Source organism: Solanum tuberosum, unplaced genomic scaffold, assembly GCF_000226075.1.
Source record: "Solanum tuberosum cultivar DM 1-3 516 R44 unplaced genomic scaffold, SolTub_3.0 scf00048, whole genome shotgun sequence".
Classification (NCBI taxonomy): domain Eukaryota; kingdom Viridiplantae; phylum Streptophyta; class Magnoliopsida; order Solanales; family Solanaceae; genus Solanum; species Solanum tuberosum.
Window position 1 is genome coordinate 1,463,167 of NW_006238976.1, and position 17,254 is coordinate 1,480,420.

The 17,254-nt window shown below is 30.4% G+C and overlaps 2 protein-coding genes and 1 long non-coding RNA gene across 3 annotated transcripts; 2 read left to right on the forward strand and 1 right to left on the reverse strand.

Moving 5' to 3' along the window:
• Window positions 1-180: 180 nt before the first annotated feature.
• On the reverse strand, window positions 181-2,424 carry LOC102606390 (reticulon-like protein B1). The gene is made up of 5 exons (XM_006343853.2): window positions 2,069-2,424; window positions 1,097-1,277; window positions 820-961; window positions 639-708; window positions 181-563 (listed from the first exon to the last, which is right to left on the reverse strand). The coding sequence occupies exons 1-5, from the start codon at window positions 2,316-2,318 to the stop codon at window positions 394-396; spliced, it is 813 nt and encodes a 270-aa protein (XP_006343915.1). The 5' UTR covers window positions 2,319-2,424; the 3' UTR covers window positions 181-393.
• A 2,664-nt stretch (window positions 2,425-5,088) lies between these two features.
• LOC107059980 (uncharacterized) lies at window positions 5,089-7,078 on the forward strand. Its single transcript, XR_001473064.1, has 2 exons — window positions 5,089-5,591; window positions 6,715-7,078. It is a non-coding gene; the product is annotated as an uncharacterized lncRNA (long non-coding RNA).
• Window positions 7,079-10,017: 2,939 nt separating this feature from the next.
• LOC102582487 (endoglucanase/exoglucanase B-like) lies at window positions 10,018-12,512 on the forward strand. Its single transcript, XM_006343955.1, has 3 exons — window positions 10,018-10,428; window positions 10,809-11,409; window positions 12,088-12,512. Exons 1-3 carry the CDS (start codon window positions 10,018-10,020, stop codon window positions 12,510-12,512), a joined length of 1,437 nt encoding a protein of 478 aa, XP_006344017.1.
• The last annotated feature ends 4,742 nt before the right edge of the window (window positions 12,513-17,254 follow it).

Here is a 17,254-nt window from a genome sequence, read left to right on the forward strand (position 1 = left end):
AGTCCTCCATCAAAATACTGCCATTTGGATTTTAGCTTCAGTTGGGCACCTAAACCATCTCAGCATGTGGACAAGTGCGGACCACGTAAAGAAAATCCCACAAACATCTTTACCTAATCACTAACTTGCCCTACCTATATCGATTTAACCGACAAGAGAAGATAAATAACAAAAATGACGTACAAAACAACCAAATAATCAAACATTTAAAGAGTATTTCCATGTCATTTATCATTCATACATCAACATCAATTCCACGATCTTAAAACACAAAACCGTGGAACCTAAAACAAACTTCCACCATCTTGTATCAAGATTCACAATGACAAGCACAAGATGCATCTATAATAACACAACAAGACACCCCCCTCTTCCTCCCAACATAGTGCGCGTCTAATCTTTCTTCTTATCTTTCAATGGCCCTCGAGGAATTTTACTCAATACCTTTGCATCAAAGACAGCATACTGTTTCTTGAGTTCGTGCAAGGCTTTCTCTGCAAATGCATCCACTTGATCCTCATATTTCTCATACAGAACAGGTACTGTGTGAAGCACCACAACAACTGTTCCAAGAAATTTACACAATCAATCTCATATCTCAGACGTTGCATCTAAATTTAGTGAACAAGTTTACTTACTTATGTAGAACAGGGTCAAGAAATCACAGCAACCGCCCAAGATTGATGCGAGCCACAGACCACCAATGACCTGAAGGAGTTGACAAGATTATATAAAGATGGAACAGCACACCCCAAATGTAATACCAATAAATGAGATATTGAAACTAAACTGTATCCTTAAATGTAAGGAGAGACGCACCAAAAGGAACGTCTTCAGATCCCTTCCAGAAGCAATTTCCCTCAGAACTGCTAAGGCACGATTGATCTCGTTCCTAAGAGCAGAGGCAAACGCTAAAACAGGTTTCTCGGGGATGTGAACTTCTGGAATATGTGGTGCAGACCTACAAAGGGCAAAGGAAACATCTATCAATCCAACTATCCATCAACTATCCCTCGATCCAAAACTAGTCAATGTCTGATATACCAATCCTCTAAAAAGTTGTAGCATTTAAGTATGAACAGCAAGAGTAATTTACTTGTGAATGAAAGTGCTAGCATTGCTCCACAAAAACAATCCAGCCAGAGCAACCATCAAACCATGACAGAGCAGGGTAAGCAAATGGTATTCTACAACCTCAAAGAGAACCCAGATAGCTGTCGCCCCACCGAGAAATCCTGCAGATATCTTCTTGTTCCTCCACAAGAACACATCAGCAGCTGCACCACCAAAACAATACCACATGAATTCTAATTCCATACAATAATCAAGTTGTATCAGCTATATATGAATCCTCAAATATCAAATCCACTCATTTGCACTAGGTTCACAAAATGTGATCCAAATATCCAACATTTTTTCCTCCCTCAAACTAATTATTAACCTTCTTACAACTTAAACCATCCCTACCCCCAAAAACACACTAAAAGGAGGTAGACTAAGAAAAATTGTGCTAAAGCTTAAAACTTTAATCAAACCAAAAGAGGAAAAATCACAATCAACTCAAATATGATACTACAAGCCAATCTCTTGAGCAAAGTAATACATCAATCAACCAACTACACCCTAATTGGAAGCAATTGAGTGATTTCATTTTAACCAACTACACTAAACAAAAAGCAGAGACTTTTACACTCCCTTGAAACTAAACTATTGGACTAACATACAGATCCAGATCTAAAAACAATAGGCATATAGAACTAAAAACACACACCAAAAATATTTTAAAAGCAAATTAAGTAGCAATCGAACTATGAAGCTTCAATCAACTGAAAGTTCCACTTTGTTAACCAGCAACAATCTCTTTCATTCATAGTCAACGATTCATAAATTTGGGATCTTCAGTCTATTCATTGATAAAAAAGAACTAAAAAAAAAAGAGCTGAATATTCATTCACAGATGCAAAGTAAATCAAACTTTTACTTTAAAAAATTAACAGTACCAACCAGATCCTTTCTAGTTCAATTTTATATTCAACAAAGAGCTGAAGTAAAAAAAGCGAAAACTCACGTTTACCACCACCGAAGACTTTATGAACTGGACGTTCCCTACCAAAAAGCCGACGAACTTTAGACCCAAACGACGACGTCTCCGGTGCTGGCGACGTCGGCTTTTTCTTCTCATCATCGGAATCAGAAGAAGACGACGCCGGTGCCGGCGACGATGAATGATTACTGAAGTGAAGTTTTTCAGAAATTTTGTCCATCAGTGACTCATCTTGCTCCTCTTTCTCCACTTTGTGCTCCTCGTGTTCCGTCATAACTTCAGAGAAAAAACCCTTGAAAATCGGTGAGTGTATATATACTGTTTTTTGTAAAAAGTTGTAGCGATTCTGAGAGAGAAAAATGGAGAGTATTTTGGTGCTACAATGAATCTGTAGGTGGATTTTATACATGTATGATTTTCGGTTTTAGTCCTTTGATTATTAGTAAATGTTATTTGTGTCCTTCATTTTTTATTATTTAAAAAATAACCTTTTTTTTAAATGTTGGAGTGTTCATAGAGTATAATATATAAAACATGATTTTTTAACTTGGTTTCAATTGATATTTATATCTTCAATTTTCGGTATACACAAATAAGGCTTTTTAGCTTGCATAAAAAAAACATGTGTGTTCTATGTGACATACATGACAAATTGTGGCTTACGTGCAATGCTGCGTGTGTTATGTCAATTTGGAATCAATTTCCAAATAGTCTTGAAAAGGGTGGTGTGTGTGCTTAGTGTTGTCTTTACCTTATGAAGATAGTGTTACTGTTTTTGATAGGTCTTTGATTCAAGTTATGCATATCAAAATTAAACATGAAAAGAATGCAGTAATTAATCAATTGAGTCGAGCATTATGTGTTCGGTGAACTCAATTTATTTCTCCACTTAAAATTTAGAATTGATTCGCTTGATTTAAATATTGAACCTATAATATAAACTACAAATTCCTTAATTAAACTAAACTATATGTTCACGTTAAACAAACAACTTATTCATACCTTGATTAATTAATCAAATGACATATTACTTTGAATCAATCAACACATATATCGAATAATATAAAAACAAAATTCAGACAAATACAAAAATCACATTTTTTTCATTTCCTTTGTAGGTTTATAGAAACACAAGTACAATTTTACACTATTGTATTTGTAGGGATCAAAATTGATATTTTGTCAATATTTGAGGGGCTAAAGACAATTTTCCTTTTCCTTTGTGGAGAAGGGAAGAGAGATTCTAGTATATATGTTAAAGAAAGAATCTGGACCGTTGATTTTATCGGCGTGGCAGCTGATTAGTTTCATATTGAAAATGGAAGATACTAGAAGGACCAAAAATGTAAAGACAAAATGGGAGCGTGATAGTACTATACAAAATTGATAATTTCGAGGTGATAATATTAGGTCATATATTTTTAATGTCATTATTTTCCAACTAATACTCCCATCTAACTTATGATTTATGAAGTCAGAGTTTTTTTATTAAGAAAAGAAAATTATATTCGATATTTATATTAAATTTTGATTAAATTTAAATTCGTATTAGAAAGTTTTATATTGAGAGTAAATATTACTCCTATATAGAAATGGGACTTGATAGGACGAACACAGCATCGCATTATTGTACTTAAAGTAATGTAAATTGTACTATGAATTTGGACCCACTCTATTTCTCTATTTCTTCTCGCTTAGCAACGTGTAGGCATTTGAGTTCACTAGCTTTTTTTTCCGGCAGACACGTATTACATCTGTGTTGAGACAACTAATTTCCCCATTCATTTTCACTTCTACTAATCCATTTTTTTCCTGACTTCTCTCCCCCTGCTTCCCTCTCCTTTCTCTGCAGATTGTTGCATACCTTTGCTACAAATTGGTCTTTATTTCTGGTTGGTCGGAGAGCTCTTCGTCATTTATCTTTGTGTGGGTTAAATTTTTCCTTTTTTTTTTAACAGTTTATTTTTCGAAAATTGACTAGATTGGACACAAGTAAAATCAAATAAAGGTAATGTACAGAATCCCCACCTTAATTTGTATGTATATTGTCATTAGTATGAAGCAAAACACTAATTGAGTTTCTGTGTGCTCTGTTTCAGATTCATCTTCCCCACTCGCCCTCCATATTAGCATCTCCATGCAGAGAACCCTCAATTGCTTCAAACTCTTGCAACCATGCCTGCCGTATCAACATGAATAGCACAGAAAAAAAAGAACCACAAGCACAATCCTTATTTAAGTTATTCACCATCTTGGTGAATCTATATAAGGGACCATTTACATGTAGCCTATTTATTTGCTTCAACCCCTACTAACACCTACATACATGGATGTATATTCAAAATTTAGATTTGCAACTTAATTTTAATGTAAAGTTATAGAAACACTTGCCTTAAAATTGTTGATTAATTCAACCTAAATTTGTAATTGCCGTCTCTCAATAGAAACATGTTTTTTGCATTATGATTAATGATGTGTACTATTTTTCTTCTCCATAAACTACGTATAAAACATTGAACCTTATTCACTCTTTTTTTCCGACAATTTTAAGAGAATTAACTCCACAAATTTTATTCACTTTTTTAAGTTGCTTAATATACTTTTTCCCTGCAATGGAGATTCATGTTAAGGTTGTTTGTACTTCTCTTTGCCACTAGATGTCACTTCTTGATTGTCATAGAGTTGGTATTTTCTTCTCCATTTTATTTATACTTGTGACATTAAAAATTTCCCCCAACAAATCATCCATCAGTGCTATAGACCTAAATTGAATGTCAAAAGAAACATTGAATTGGGATTTTCAAAATAAAATTGATCTTAAATACAACAAAACTATTCCTACAAATATCATATTGAATTATTGGGTACTCAATGTGACATGATTTCTTAGAGATATATTTCTTTTTTTAGCATGAAAATTAGCAAGTCCTAAAGATAGCAACTTTATTCGACTCTCTTTTGAATTTTGCAGATGTAAAATCTTGAACTTAGTTTTACAGTTATCAAAAGAAAAATCTTATGTTTTTTATTATTGTTGTATTACCCATTCTTTGTACTAAATCTTGGTATTTGCTCTATACATGAGTGGGTTGTGAAGTTTTCCAAAATAATATCATTCTTAAATTTACTCTATTCATGTTATCACATGTCAGTATGTGCCTATTGTTTTCTCTTTTTGGTGGCCTTTATGAAGAATGTAAATTCTGTTAATGGCATATTTGAAATTACTAAGGCAGGCGGTGAATTCTTTCATTAGTTAAGAGAATGAATAGACCTACAGTTGAGTGGCAGTATGCTGGAAACATAATCTATTACATTGATAGCGGAAAACTTATTGCAGAAGTTAAAAGTGGAGGTATGTCACATACTGTTTTCTGGTCACAGAGAGGCGATTCTACTCTTTTGAACCTTGAACCACTACATTTTCCTCATGAATGTGGCTCAAGGTTACTCCACATGCTTTCTTTTTCGAGGCAGGGAGCATGGCGTGGTCATTATGAAGGCTTTTTTTGTTGATTTTGGAAACTCTCTCATGCATTTCCTCAAAGTAAGTGTTTCCGACTGAAATAAGAAAAACTTGTGATTTTCAGCCTTTTTAAAGTCTGTTTACTTCAGTTTGAGTCGGACTTGCAAATGCTACTCTTCCTATGACTTGCTGTGCATTTCTTGGAAACTCTACTTCTTTCTGTAAGAAGATTTCATGTGATTCGATATCCAGTGTAAACACTGATATCTGGTTACATCTAATCTTTTATTATCACTGCAAATGAGCTTGTAAGGAAGATACGGAATACAAATATGCTAGCTCTAAGCGATGTGGGTATTTCGATAATATTGTTCAAAGTATAACTCTGTTAAAATAATGATATAACAATTGTTACTAGATCCACATGCTATGCAACTTATTTTTCTTTGGCGTTATGTGTTAGAAGAAAAGAAGGAAATTGAATTTTCACTTTGAACATGAAAAATTGTAATTGTTGCCTATCATTTGCATGACAATTGGTGATGATTCTAATGAGAAGATTTACTTAAATAAGAGTACAAAGAAGAATTCTGAGAGTAAAACATCAGAAGAGTCTAAGGTTGTTGAGAGACGGTAATTCTTCTCTCTTGCTCAATCTCTGCCTCTTTTCGGAGAATAATTTTTCTAGATATACATGTTTCATAAGTTTTTTCATTGATTAGCCATTTATCTAGCTGAATAAATTTATAATATAGTAATGCATAAATAATTTTTGCTTTCTTCGAAATCTCATTTGCTTATTTTTTCTTTATTTCTAGATCAATAACTTGAGGGGTCATTTGGTGTGAAGTATAATACCAGGGATTAAAGATAAAATAAGTAAATGACAAAAATGTCTCTATCAACCCTTTTTATACATTACTTTTTATATTCATGAAGGGCATTTTTGTAAAAAAATAAATTGTTAAAATATTTTGAATACAACAAATCAAACACTCAATAAAAAAATAATCTTATCATAACTTATCCCATCATAATTAATCCCATCATAACTTGAATTCAAACCAAACGACCCCTAAATATTATTAGAATGAGATAACTTTTCAATGTAATTTTTATCTTCAAAAAAGACATTCATGTGGCAGTGCATGCTTATATTTTGGTAAAATTGTGTTTTTCACTTGTGCATTTTTGTGTTTTTCAGTCTCTGCGCAAGAAACACTTGGGTTATGGTCACGGCTTGAAGCCATATGAAGTGTGACGATGGCATATGAATTGGTATACATGTTGCAACATTGAGTTTTCTTGTAATAGGTTGTGATATTTTTTCACTTAGATCTAAGTATTTTACACTTTTTCTACGAAGGTTGTTCTTTGTTTTATCCAGCTAGAATTGTCATTACAAGATTGACTTATGTAAACAAGTACAATAATTGTTCAACAAAAGTTAAGTTAACCAAGAAGACATGTGACGTGTGTAATTTGCTTCTAGCAGCTCCTAATTATAATGCCTCCTTTGTTACATTATATAGTTCATTGAGATATGTAAGCTTTACTAATTTTTGTTACCGTCACTATTATTATTTTTGGATCCAGCTCCTCTCCATTTTCCCCAAGTTCTAGCTTGGATTGGAGACACATGTCATAGTTTAAAATATTTTTGCAATCCATTATATTTGTTCTAAATATATTTAGAAAAATTATTTACTGCCCTGCATATACATATAAAACTTTTACTAAATATTTTTACTTTTTTGAAAAAATTACAATAAAGTTAAACGTTTTTATTATTCTAATAGAGTATTAAGAGCTACAATGTCTATAGAGCAATATGGACTCCATTTAGGGAGTAAGAAAGAATTTAAAGTTGAGTGAAAAAATTTATTTTACTCCTAAAATTAGAAAAAAAAAATGTTAGGTCACAATTTATAATTTTTTATTTGACAAATATTATTTGAGAATGGCAAACGTTAGGGAAAAAATTAAAATCAGCAAAAAAATTACTCAAGTAATTAAGAAAAGAAATTCTTTTAAATATATTTAGGAAAAATATAATGTAAATCTAGGATTTTTGGATTGCAAAAATATTTAAGAAGCAAATATATGGAAGCAAATAACTATGGTTAGGGCTTTACTTTAATCAATTATATCTCAATAATTAATTTTAAACAATGACATATGTCTCCAATTCAAGCTAGAACTTGGGAAAAAGGGAGAGAAGAGAAATGGAGAAGAGGGATACTTTTTTTTTTATAAAAGAAATATTACTTGTGAGAGTGTTGGGCCCGTGCTAGCACGGGCCACGCCCCTCTAGTTCCCTAATAAAGGAGACTTTTTTTACTCTAGAAGACTCAAGAGTCTCATCTTCTTCTTTTTTTTAGGATAGGTAATTATTAAGTATTAAAGATATTAATTTATAATTTAAATTCACATAAGATAAATTTACTAAAAAGAGTAAAATGATCTTATTAAAAAATTATTCATTTCGAGACTTGAATCTTAAATTTTTGATAGGTTATTCCATCTTTATCTATCAAGATACTTAGAAATTCATTAATTTCAATTACTTCCATTTATTTAGTTTATGGGCTATAATAGAGTAGGAAGTTTTAATACAAATTTAAATTAGTCGAACCTCAAAAAACATACTTTATCAGATATCGAATAAAAAAAGGGTAAATATATCAATTGCTAACTTGACTAGTAGAGTAGATAAAAAAAATACAAGTTATTTGCTTTCTTAACGAAGGAGGTCAAACCATGGAGTGTAGTCATTTAATTCATAGTACTTTATATTATAAGCAATTTACGTGCAGATCAACTAAGGCACTATAGAATAATTAGCATGAAATTTCATTAGAATATAAGATAGTGGAAAACCAATATACTTAATAATTTATAGAAGATTTTTATATAATGCAAAATCTGTAAATTCTCAAAAAGAACGATCACACGTGGTATTTTTTTTATTTTTTATTTTTTGAAAATGAATAAGACAAGTTGAATTGAATTATGTATCAATAATATATATATACTTTTATTATTATTATTATATCTAAGCATGAAAAAATATTTAATGCTTCGTCGGGGGAACTAGAAAGATCTTTGGATTTATTCATTTTCTCATCTTCTGGATTGCTTGTGATAGAAAAATCTTTATTAAGTAAATGTTTTAGATGGTAGGTTAAATTAGTCGGATTTCAAAATATATATGAATATTATTAATTGGAAACCAACAAAAAAAAAAGAAAAAATCTTCTCATTTAATGGTTTATTAAAAATAATTTTTCTATTCAGATTTATAGATCTTGTATATTTGATTTGATTGATAAACTTATACTGAATATATTATTATTGTAAATATAAATAACACAAATCTCTCCGTCCAAACCGACAATAAAAAGTCGTAGCAACAGCTTGGCTGTTAAGAAATTGAGAAAGATTTCTTAAACTAGTTTTTTTGGTCCCACTGCTTATATTTTGGAAATTAATTACAACCTCATATTATTCCCTTCATATATAGAATTCCAATTGGCTATGAATTTTGGCATGCCTTCTTCAAATAAACAATATTATTTCATTCGTTAAAATTAATTAGACACATTATTTTATATCAATAAATTTAATATTTTGAAGAATAACTAAGATCAATAATAGAAAGAAATTAGGAATTTAGGGGATGAAAGGACATTTATTTGTAATAAATAATCGACAAATAAAAATGGATGAAAGGAGTATCAAATCTTTTTTTAATTGGAAATAGAAGTTAAATTATATGAAAGCAAAGATACATGGGAGCCATTAGTTGCTCTTGTTTAGTACATGATATTATCATCAATGGTTGTGCTATTGTTACATATTATAAGAAAGACATATTATATAAATATGATATTTAACTTAGCCTCGTGTAGTATTTATGCTTTCAACTTTGGATATGCAGCGGTAGACACTTACATCAGTAAGTTGGACAGATAGACACACACGTCTTGCGTAACATATACAAATCAGTTCGAATATATCTCACGAGATAAGAGCAAGTAAACCTAGCATGCAACGATTCCGGAAGCTTAAACAATGGATTTGCATTATATTTGCATGGTAATTTCCCCCAATACACTACCTATAACTTACCTAAATTTATCTTTTTTGGTAACATGATGCAACATACATTCTTTTACACTATTACTATTTATAATTTGAACATAATTCTCAATAGATAAAACAAGGAGGTCTTCTCTGAAACAAATTTTGTTTTATCCCATCAAATCAACACTAATTACTCCTATAAATGTATGAACTCCATCAATTCTTCTTACTTCTCTTAATTCTCTTTACACTACTAACAAAAAAAATGGCAAAATTAGCCACAATTTATATTTTTCTTTGCACTTTTGCAACCTTTTCTCATTGCTTACCTTTATCAACAAGTTCTAGATGGATAATAGATGATGAAAATGGTCAAAGAGTGAAATTAGCTTGTGTAAATTGGGTGGCCCATTTACAAACCATGTTACCAGAAGGCCTAGATCAACAGCCCATTAACAATATTGTTAACCACATATCCTTAATGGGCTTCAATTGTGTTCGTCTTACATGGGCTACTTATATGTTCACTCGATATTCAAATCTTACTGTGGCCCAATCTTTTGTTAACAATGGTCTTCATGATGCTCTATCAGGAATAGCCCAAAAGAATCCACAACTTTTGGGCCTTACTGTTTTTAAAGCCCAAAGGGCTGTGATTGAAGAGATGGGCCGTCATGGTATTATGTCTGTTCTTGATAATCATCTTAGTAAGCCCATGTGGTGTTGTGGGAATCATGATGGGAATGGATTTTGGGGAGATGAGGATTTTCAACCTAAAGAATGGTTAAAAGGGTTGGATATTGTTGCTAAAAAATACAAGGATTTACCAATGGTATGTTTTACTCTTACTTATTTTATTGATTTTTAATATATTACGGACAATATACCGAGTATAGTTCCACAAAGTGGAATATGAGGAAGGTAGAATGTACGCAGACCCGACCATTACCCAAGAAATAAAAACATATATGTAGTAAGAGGGACTAGACCAATAGATGAAAGTTGAGAAAGGAATACACCTCAATTCGTGTTACATTTTGAACATAAGAGATTTGAAAAGTAAGCACCTGAGATTTTCAGCTCGCAAAAAAACGGGTGTTGTAGTAGTAGAATTATCGATCGTTAAGGTAATTTCTTAGTTAGCCCTTTTCTCATATTCTTGAATTATTCCATAAAGTTGTTATTGATTGTCATTTACTATTTTTTATCTAGGTTATTGGCATAAGTCTACGTAACGAGCTACGTGGTCCACTTCAAAACCAAAGTGTATGGTACAAAAATGTCAAGAAAGGTGCAAAAACAATTCATAAAGCTAACCCTAATCTTCTAATAATCATATCAGGATTAAATTACGATATCGATTTTACCTTTCTAAAACGAAAGCCTTTGAACTTATTAAACATGAGAAATAAAATCGTATATGAGATTCATCGCTACGCGTTTACCGAGGGACAAGCTAATTGGTTCTTAACTCAACCACTAAACAAGGTTTGTGATACAATTAAGAAAGAGATTATGAATAAATCAGGATTTTTACTTAAGGGTAAAAATGCAGCACCTTTATTTGTTAGTGAATTTGGAGCTGACCAAAAGGGAATGAACCCTTCTGGCAATTTGTTTATGGGTTGCTTGCTCACATTCTTAGTGGACTTGGATTTGGATTGGGCCGTTTGGGCCTTGCAAGGTAATTATTATACCCGACAAGGTAAACCGGGTATGGATGAACCGTTTGGGATGTTGAATAATACATGGAATTCTCTTAGAAGTCCTCAATATCGTGCAAAATTGCAACTTATTCAACAAAAACCCCAAGGTAAATGTTCTCTTACACTTTTAGTGTATTTTAATACGTTATAACATATAATTTGTCTAATGTTATAGGTAATCACACTTTTTTATAAATGGTTATATCTTACTATTTTTTAAGTGATCTGATTGTATGTAAATAGTTTTTTATGTTGTCTTTTATCTACCTATTTTGCAAGTTTCTTAGAAGCTAGAAGTGTTTTTTTCTAAAAACAATAGTACTAGGTGTTTGGCTAATCTTTTAAGAGAAAAAAGGTGGGTTTTGAAAAATGTTTTAGAAAATTGATATGTTTCTCCCTCAAAACTACTTTTTTCCAAAAAAGATTCCCATGTGGAAATTGATGCTACACATTTCAAATTAGTTGATTAAACACAAACTACAACTCTCTGAAACCATATTTTTGAAAAACATTATTGACAGAAAGTACTTTTCAAAATAAACAGATTTTGAAAGTTAATACAATCACTCTATTAGTAGAGTACATGCGAGTTAGACACATACTCACATTATCATTAAATCTTTATGATGAGTAATAATTAGTAATGTATATGTCATATTGTCACATGTTAAAAGTTCACTTAATAATATTAATGTAGAAATCCATTGTTAGACCATGCATGTAACTAAAGTCCTTGCATTATGTTTAATTTAACACCTCTTTTTCTTTCTTTTTGAATGTTTTAGATCCAAAATCAAAGAAACCAAAATACTACTTATTATTCCATCCACAAAGTGGCAAGTGCTTGAATGTTGCAACCAACAATGTAGTACAAGCAAGTAGTTGCATCGGAGCTAGCCGGTGGATCTACCACGGAGACGGAACGCCGATCCGATTAAGGGGAACTTCTTCATGTTTAACAACATCAAGGGAGGGCATGCCTTTGACACTCTCAAAAGATTGCAATAATAATGAAAAAAGTAGATGGAAACTTGCTTCAAATTATCAACTTTCAAATATTGATGAGAATGAGAAAGAGTTGTGTTTGGATTTTGACACTAATTCTTCTTCTAACAAAGTTTTGGTTAGGAAATGTGTTGGCTTAGATGGAAAAAGTATTGATAACCCTCAATCTCAATGGTTCAAGCTTGTCTCAACCAATGATTACTAGAATTGTACTCCCATTGTCCAACAATAATTGTTCACGATTGATTTGACACATACCTTAAATAACAATAACTAACAAGAGCACTATTACTATATTATCCTTTGTATATATTAAAGATTTGAAAAATGTATTAGATATTGACTAGCATTTAATAACAAGGATAAAATAGATATAAAAAGGTAAATTATTTCTTTGTTTGGACAACTATTTCTAGTATACTGAACATAAGATGGACGGAGGGTATAGATAATTACTCTTTTGATGAATCTTTTTACGTACATCAATTTAGGTGTTATGTCTTATTTAATTTATGATATTCATATTAATGGAATACGATTAAATAGAGAATTGCATTGGACAATTTTTGAGTGAAGTACTTTTAACGAAGGCGACTATGTTATAAACTTTTAGATCTTTTGAGTAGTACACTTTACATTTTATTTTTTTTGCTTGATATTTATGTTCTTAGATGCCTCTTTAACATGGCCCGCTAGCCGGAGTTTTTTTTTCATTTGATGTATAAGACTTGCAAAACAAGAAAAGAACTTTCCTTCGTATTAATTTATTTGTCAGTTTTTATTCAACACGAAATTTATGAAAATAAAAATGATTTTTGAATCTTGTGATTTTAAATGAAAGATATAAAAATTGTATCAAAATATTTTTTAATTTTATGTTTTTAAATATGTCGTATGAATAATTCGAATCAAAAAGTTAAAAAAAATAAAGAGTTTCTCTTTTTAAAATGGACAAACAAATTTAAATGAATTAATTGAGTATGAGAATATGCTAGTAGATCTCAAGATTAATAAAGGAGATAAAAGAAGACAAATAATGAGAGAATAAAGTTGGTAAAAAGAAATAAAGTTGAGATTTTCATCGTCATTTTCTCCATGTGGAGCCCTAATCCTAATTAAAAGTAATCTATGAAACTCTTATTTTTATGTTTGATGATGTTAGAAAAAAATTAAGTGGAAAATTGAAACTCTAATATATATTCCTACGCTATTGGATGAGCCGATTATAAATATTTGATTGTAAATCTTATTATTATTACATGGATGTTAATTGTCAAATGGGTCGAAGAATTAAGTTATTAAGTCCGATCCCCTTGTTTTCAGGGACAATTCCTCTTTAATCATTAGTAAAATTTGTGGTTTATATAATTATTACACATTTAAACTAAGGTTTCTGTCAATTATCTTCTAGTTAAAGTAAGATTATACTACTATGAAATTAAAAAAAAAATTAAAAAGTTATAGAAGGGACAAATAATGAATTAGGACCCCATCACGGGGCTTTGCGGCATGAGACAATAATTAAAGCCACTTTAATACCAAAATTGTGTTTATCCATAATCACGAGGTATCAACTATTTAATTAATAATTAGAAGCGGAATAAACCATACATTATAATTATTATATTTTTAACTATAAAGAAACATAATACTCCACTTAAGAAAGTGTTGTATCTTCCATAACTTGTCCAAGTTAAAAACTAACATTCTCATACACAACTGTTTAGTGTGTAACAATTTGTAAGTCTATTTATTTCAAAATAATTTAAGATATATGGGTGTCTAAAGGACCTATGGCTAAATACAGTCATTTTTTCTTGAAATTTATGCATATATGATTGAAGATCAACTATTTTTACTTGAACTTGAGGTAGAAATAATATTCGAACTTTGACACATGAAACAAGCCTAATTTATAACTAGTGATGTGCCCGTGAACTTTTTACCAACTTGAAATTGTACAAAAATAAATTTAAAATATAAGCGCAGTGTATTTTATAAAAGATAGTTCACAATAAAATTGGTAGCTTGGTACCACCACTAAAGGATATAATGCAATGAATGAAATTGTTCCTCTTTTACTTAAGGTTTTCAATTTTTGAGCCTCAAGCATATAAAAAGTTGTTGATAGAAAGTGTTTCCTAATAAAACCATATGCGTTACGACTCTAAAATAATTAAACTTCAATATAAATACCAAACGAAAAAACAAAAATAAATGAATTGGGAGGTAAGTAATTAGGCTCACTTTGGGAAATGGATGTGATGTAAGACCTTTTTGACTATGCTTTTTGCACAATTTGTTCACTTTAGTTGCAAAGTCTCAAAATAATTTAAGATATATGGGTGTCTAAAGGACCTATGGCTAAATACAGTCATTTTTTCTTGAAATTTATGCATATATGATTGAAGATCAACTATTTTTACTTGAACTTGAGGTAGAAATAATATTCGAACTTTGACACATGAAACAAGCCTAATTTATAACTAGTGATGTGCCCGTGAACTTTTTACCAACTTGAAATTGTACAAAAATAAATTTAAAATATAAGCGCAGTGTATTTTATAAAAGATAGTTCACAATAAAATTGGTAGCTTGGTACCACCACTAAAGGATATAATGCAATGAATGAAATTGTTCCTCTTTTACTTAAGGTTTTCAATTTTTGAGCCTCAAGCATATAAAAAGTTGTTGATAGAAAGTGTTTCCTAATAAAACCATATGCGTTACGACTCTAAAATAATTAAACTTCAATATAAATACCAAACGAAAAAACAAAAATAAATGAATTGGGAGGTAAGTAATTAGGCTCACTTTGGGAAATGGATGTGATGTAAGACCTTTTTGACTATGCTTTTTGCACAATTTGTTCACTTTAGTTGCAAAGTCTGACTTGCGTAAGAGGTAGAGAAAATATAATTAACTAGATAGCCTCAATATTAATTAGCATCCCAATTCGTAATATTATCATTTAAATCGTGACATCTCAAATAGCGATTTCATTCACTTTACTATTTTTTCAGTGACTTAGATTCATAATATTAAGATCGTAAATATAAGATACTTATAACCATATGAGCAACCCCTCTTGTTTAAAAGAATCCGTTGTTAAAATAGAAAAAGTTATAAGTTGGAGTTTTAGTCAAAATAAAGCTCAAATATTAATAGACTCTATGCTAGGTCCTTTCGAAAGTGGTAGGTACGAGTAAAGATGTTATGTCAATAAATCACCTGAACGAGTAAAGTGATCATTTTAGCAATGACCTTTCAATCAATTCTAAAACTTCAAATTTATGCAATTGTTTTTTCTTAGGTTAAAATTTTACTTTTAATACGTGTCAGATATAAGGTTAGTCAAATCATAAAGGTGACACCTTAATTATTTAATTTGTTTGTGTTAAAATGTTAAACGGATTAAAGACTCCATCTTTTTTTTTTTATCGGTTTAGTACATTTCAAGCAAAAGAATTGTTTTCTTGTTGGTTTAAATTTTTCTTTTTCAAGTTGATTTATGGGAAGTATGATTAATTAAATAAAATGTTATTTTATGTGTCAATCTTTACATCTACGACTTCTGTGGAATGAGATTTAGCTAGAGTTTGGTCATAGATTTTCAATTATTTTTGACAAATATTATTTGGTGAAATTTCACCATGTGTTTGGCCATAATATTGGGAAATATATTTCACCTTTTAAGAAATATGATCTATACGCATAAGTTTTAAAAATTGTCAAAACTAATCATAAGTTTGTATTACATAGCACGTGACTTTGTTACCCTAAGTCGATTATTCATCATTTTCATCAATAACCATATCATCACTTTCATAGTCACTGAATATTCCATCACTACTTTGATGTTCACGTAAAAAATTATATAAAACAACGCAAACAACTACTATAGATGGCGTTCTTGTAAAAAATAAAAGTTTGGTGTAGAATTTAAATTATTAAAAGTTCTCAAATAATGAGATTTTGGTCCAAATACTAGAAAAAACTAGTATTTGAAAATTTGAATTATTTGCCAAATAATGACAAATTGTATGGACAAACACTATTTGCCAAATTTTACTTAGAAAACCTATGGCCGGTATTATTTCTGCCGACTCTTGTGCCTACATTGCATTTGCAGGTAAAAAAATCAATTGAACAAATTTTGAATAAAATAGTATTCAAAGGTTCACAAGCAATCAAATACTTTTTACAAAGGGGTTTATTCGACCTAATTGTACCTCATAATCTTTTTCAAAAATGGTCGGTGTGTTATTTAAGCTCCAATAAAAGTAGAATTATTTTCTTATTGGTTTAAATTTTCTATTTCAAGTTGATTTATGTTTAAGTGATAAAAATTATCAAATTAAAAGAAAAAATATATACTAAATTACGTATAACTAATGTGTATTTACATGTTTAACCTAAAATTTGAAATTTATTTGAAGATCAAGGACAAACAGATTATAATGATCAAATATCAACATCTTAATGTAAGAATTTATTTAGGGCCCGTTTAGCCATGCAATATGGAATCATCATATGAAATCATGGGATGAAATTGAAGCTTTGTTTAGACATGCGATATGGAATTTTTGTGTTGTATATTTTCTCATAAACATAAGAATCCTAGAAGTTGTAAAACTATTGAAATAGCCCCAATTGTTTATTCAATCTTACCAAATAAATAAAAATTTATAAAATCACATAATAAATTATTACAAAGTTATTTGTTCTCCACTTAAGTAGTTGTTTCATCTAACTTCAATTGATCAAGCTTTAATTCAATAAAAAAAAATTGAACATAAATTGTAGTACTAGTCTTTAATATAATCCTCCCACATAGTACGAACAATTTCCTCACGTTGAACTTGCATTTCTCGATCATGTGACCGAGAAGACGAACCAACATTGTTACTTTGAGTTGTAATAAATACAAAATGGTAGAAGTAATAA

Excerpts from the sequence above, each read along its gene's own strand:
- LOC102606390 (XM_006343853.2), bottom strand. The coding sequence starts at position 2,318 with ATGACGGAACACGAGGAGCACAAAGTGGAGAAAGAGGAGCAAGATGAG. Across the intron at positions 709-819 it reads ATCTGAAGACGTTCCTTTTG|GTCATTGGTGGTCTGTGGCT; the intron begins GTGCGTCTCTCC and ends CAACTCCTTCAG. Across the intron at positions 564-638 it reads CTTGACCCTGTTCTACATAA|TTGTTGTGGTGCTTCACACA; the intron begins GTAAGTAAACTT and ends TTCTTGGAACAG.
- LOC102582487 (XM_006343955.1), top strand. The coding sequence starts at position 10,018 with ATGTTACCAGAAGGCCTAGATCAACAGCCCATTAACAATATTGTTAAC. Across the intron at positions 10,429-10,808 it reads AATACAAGGATTTACCAATG|GTTATTGGCATAAGTCTACG; the intron begins GTATGTTTTACT and ends TTTTTTATCTAG. Across the intron at positions 11,410-12,087 it reads TATTCAACAAAAACCCCAAG|ATCCAAAATCAAAGAAACCA; the intron begins GTAAATGTTCTC and ends TGAATGTTTTAG.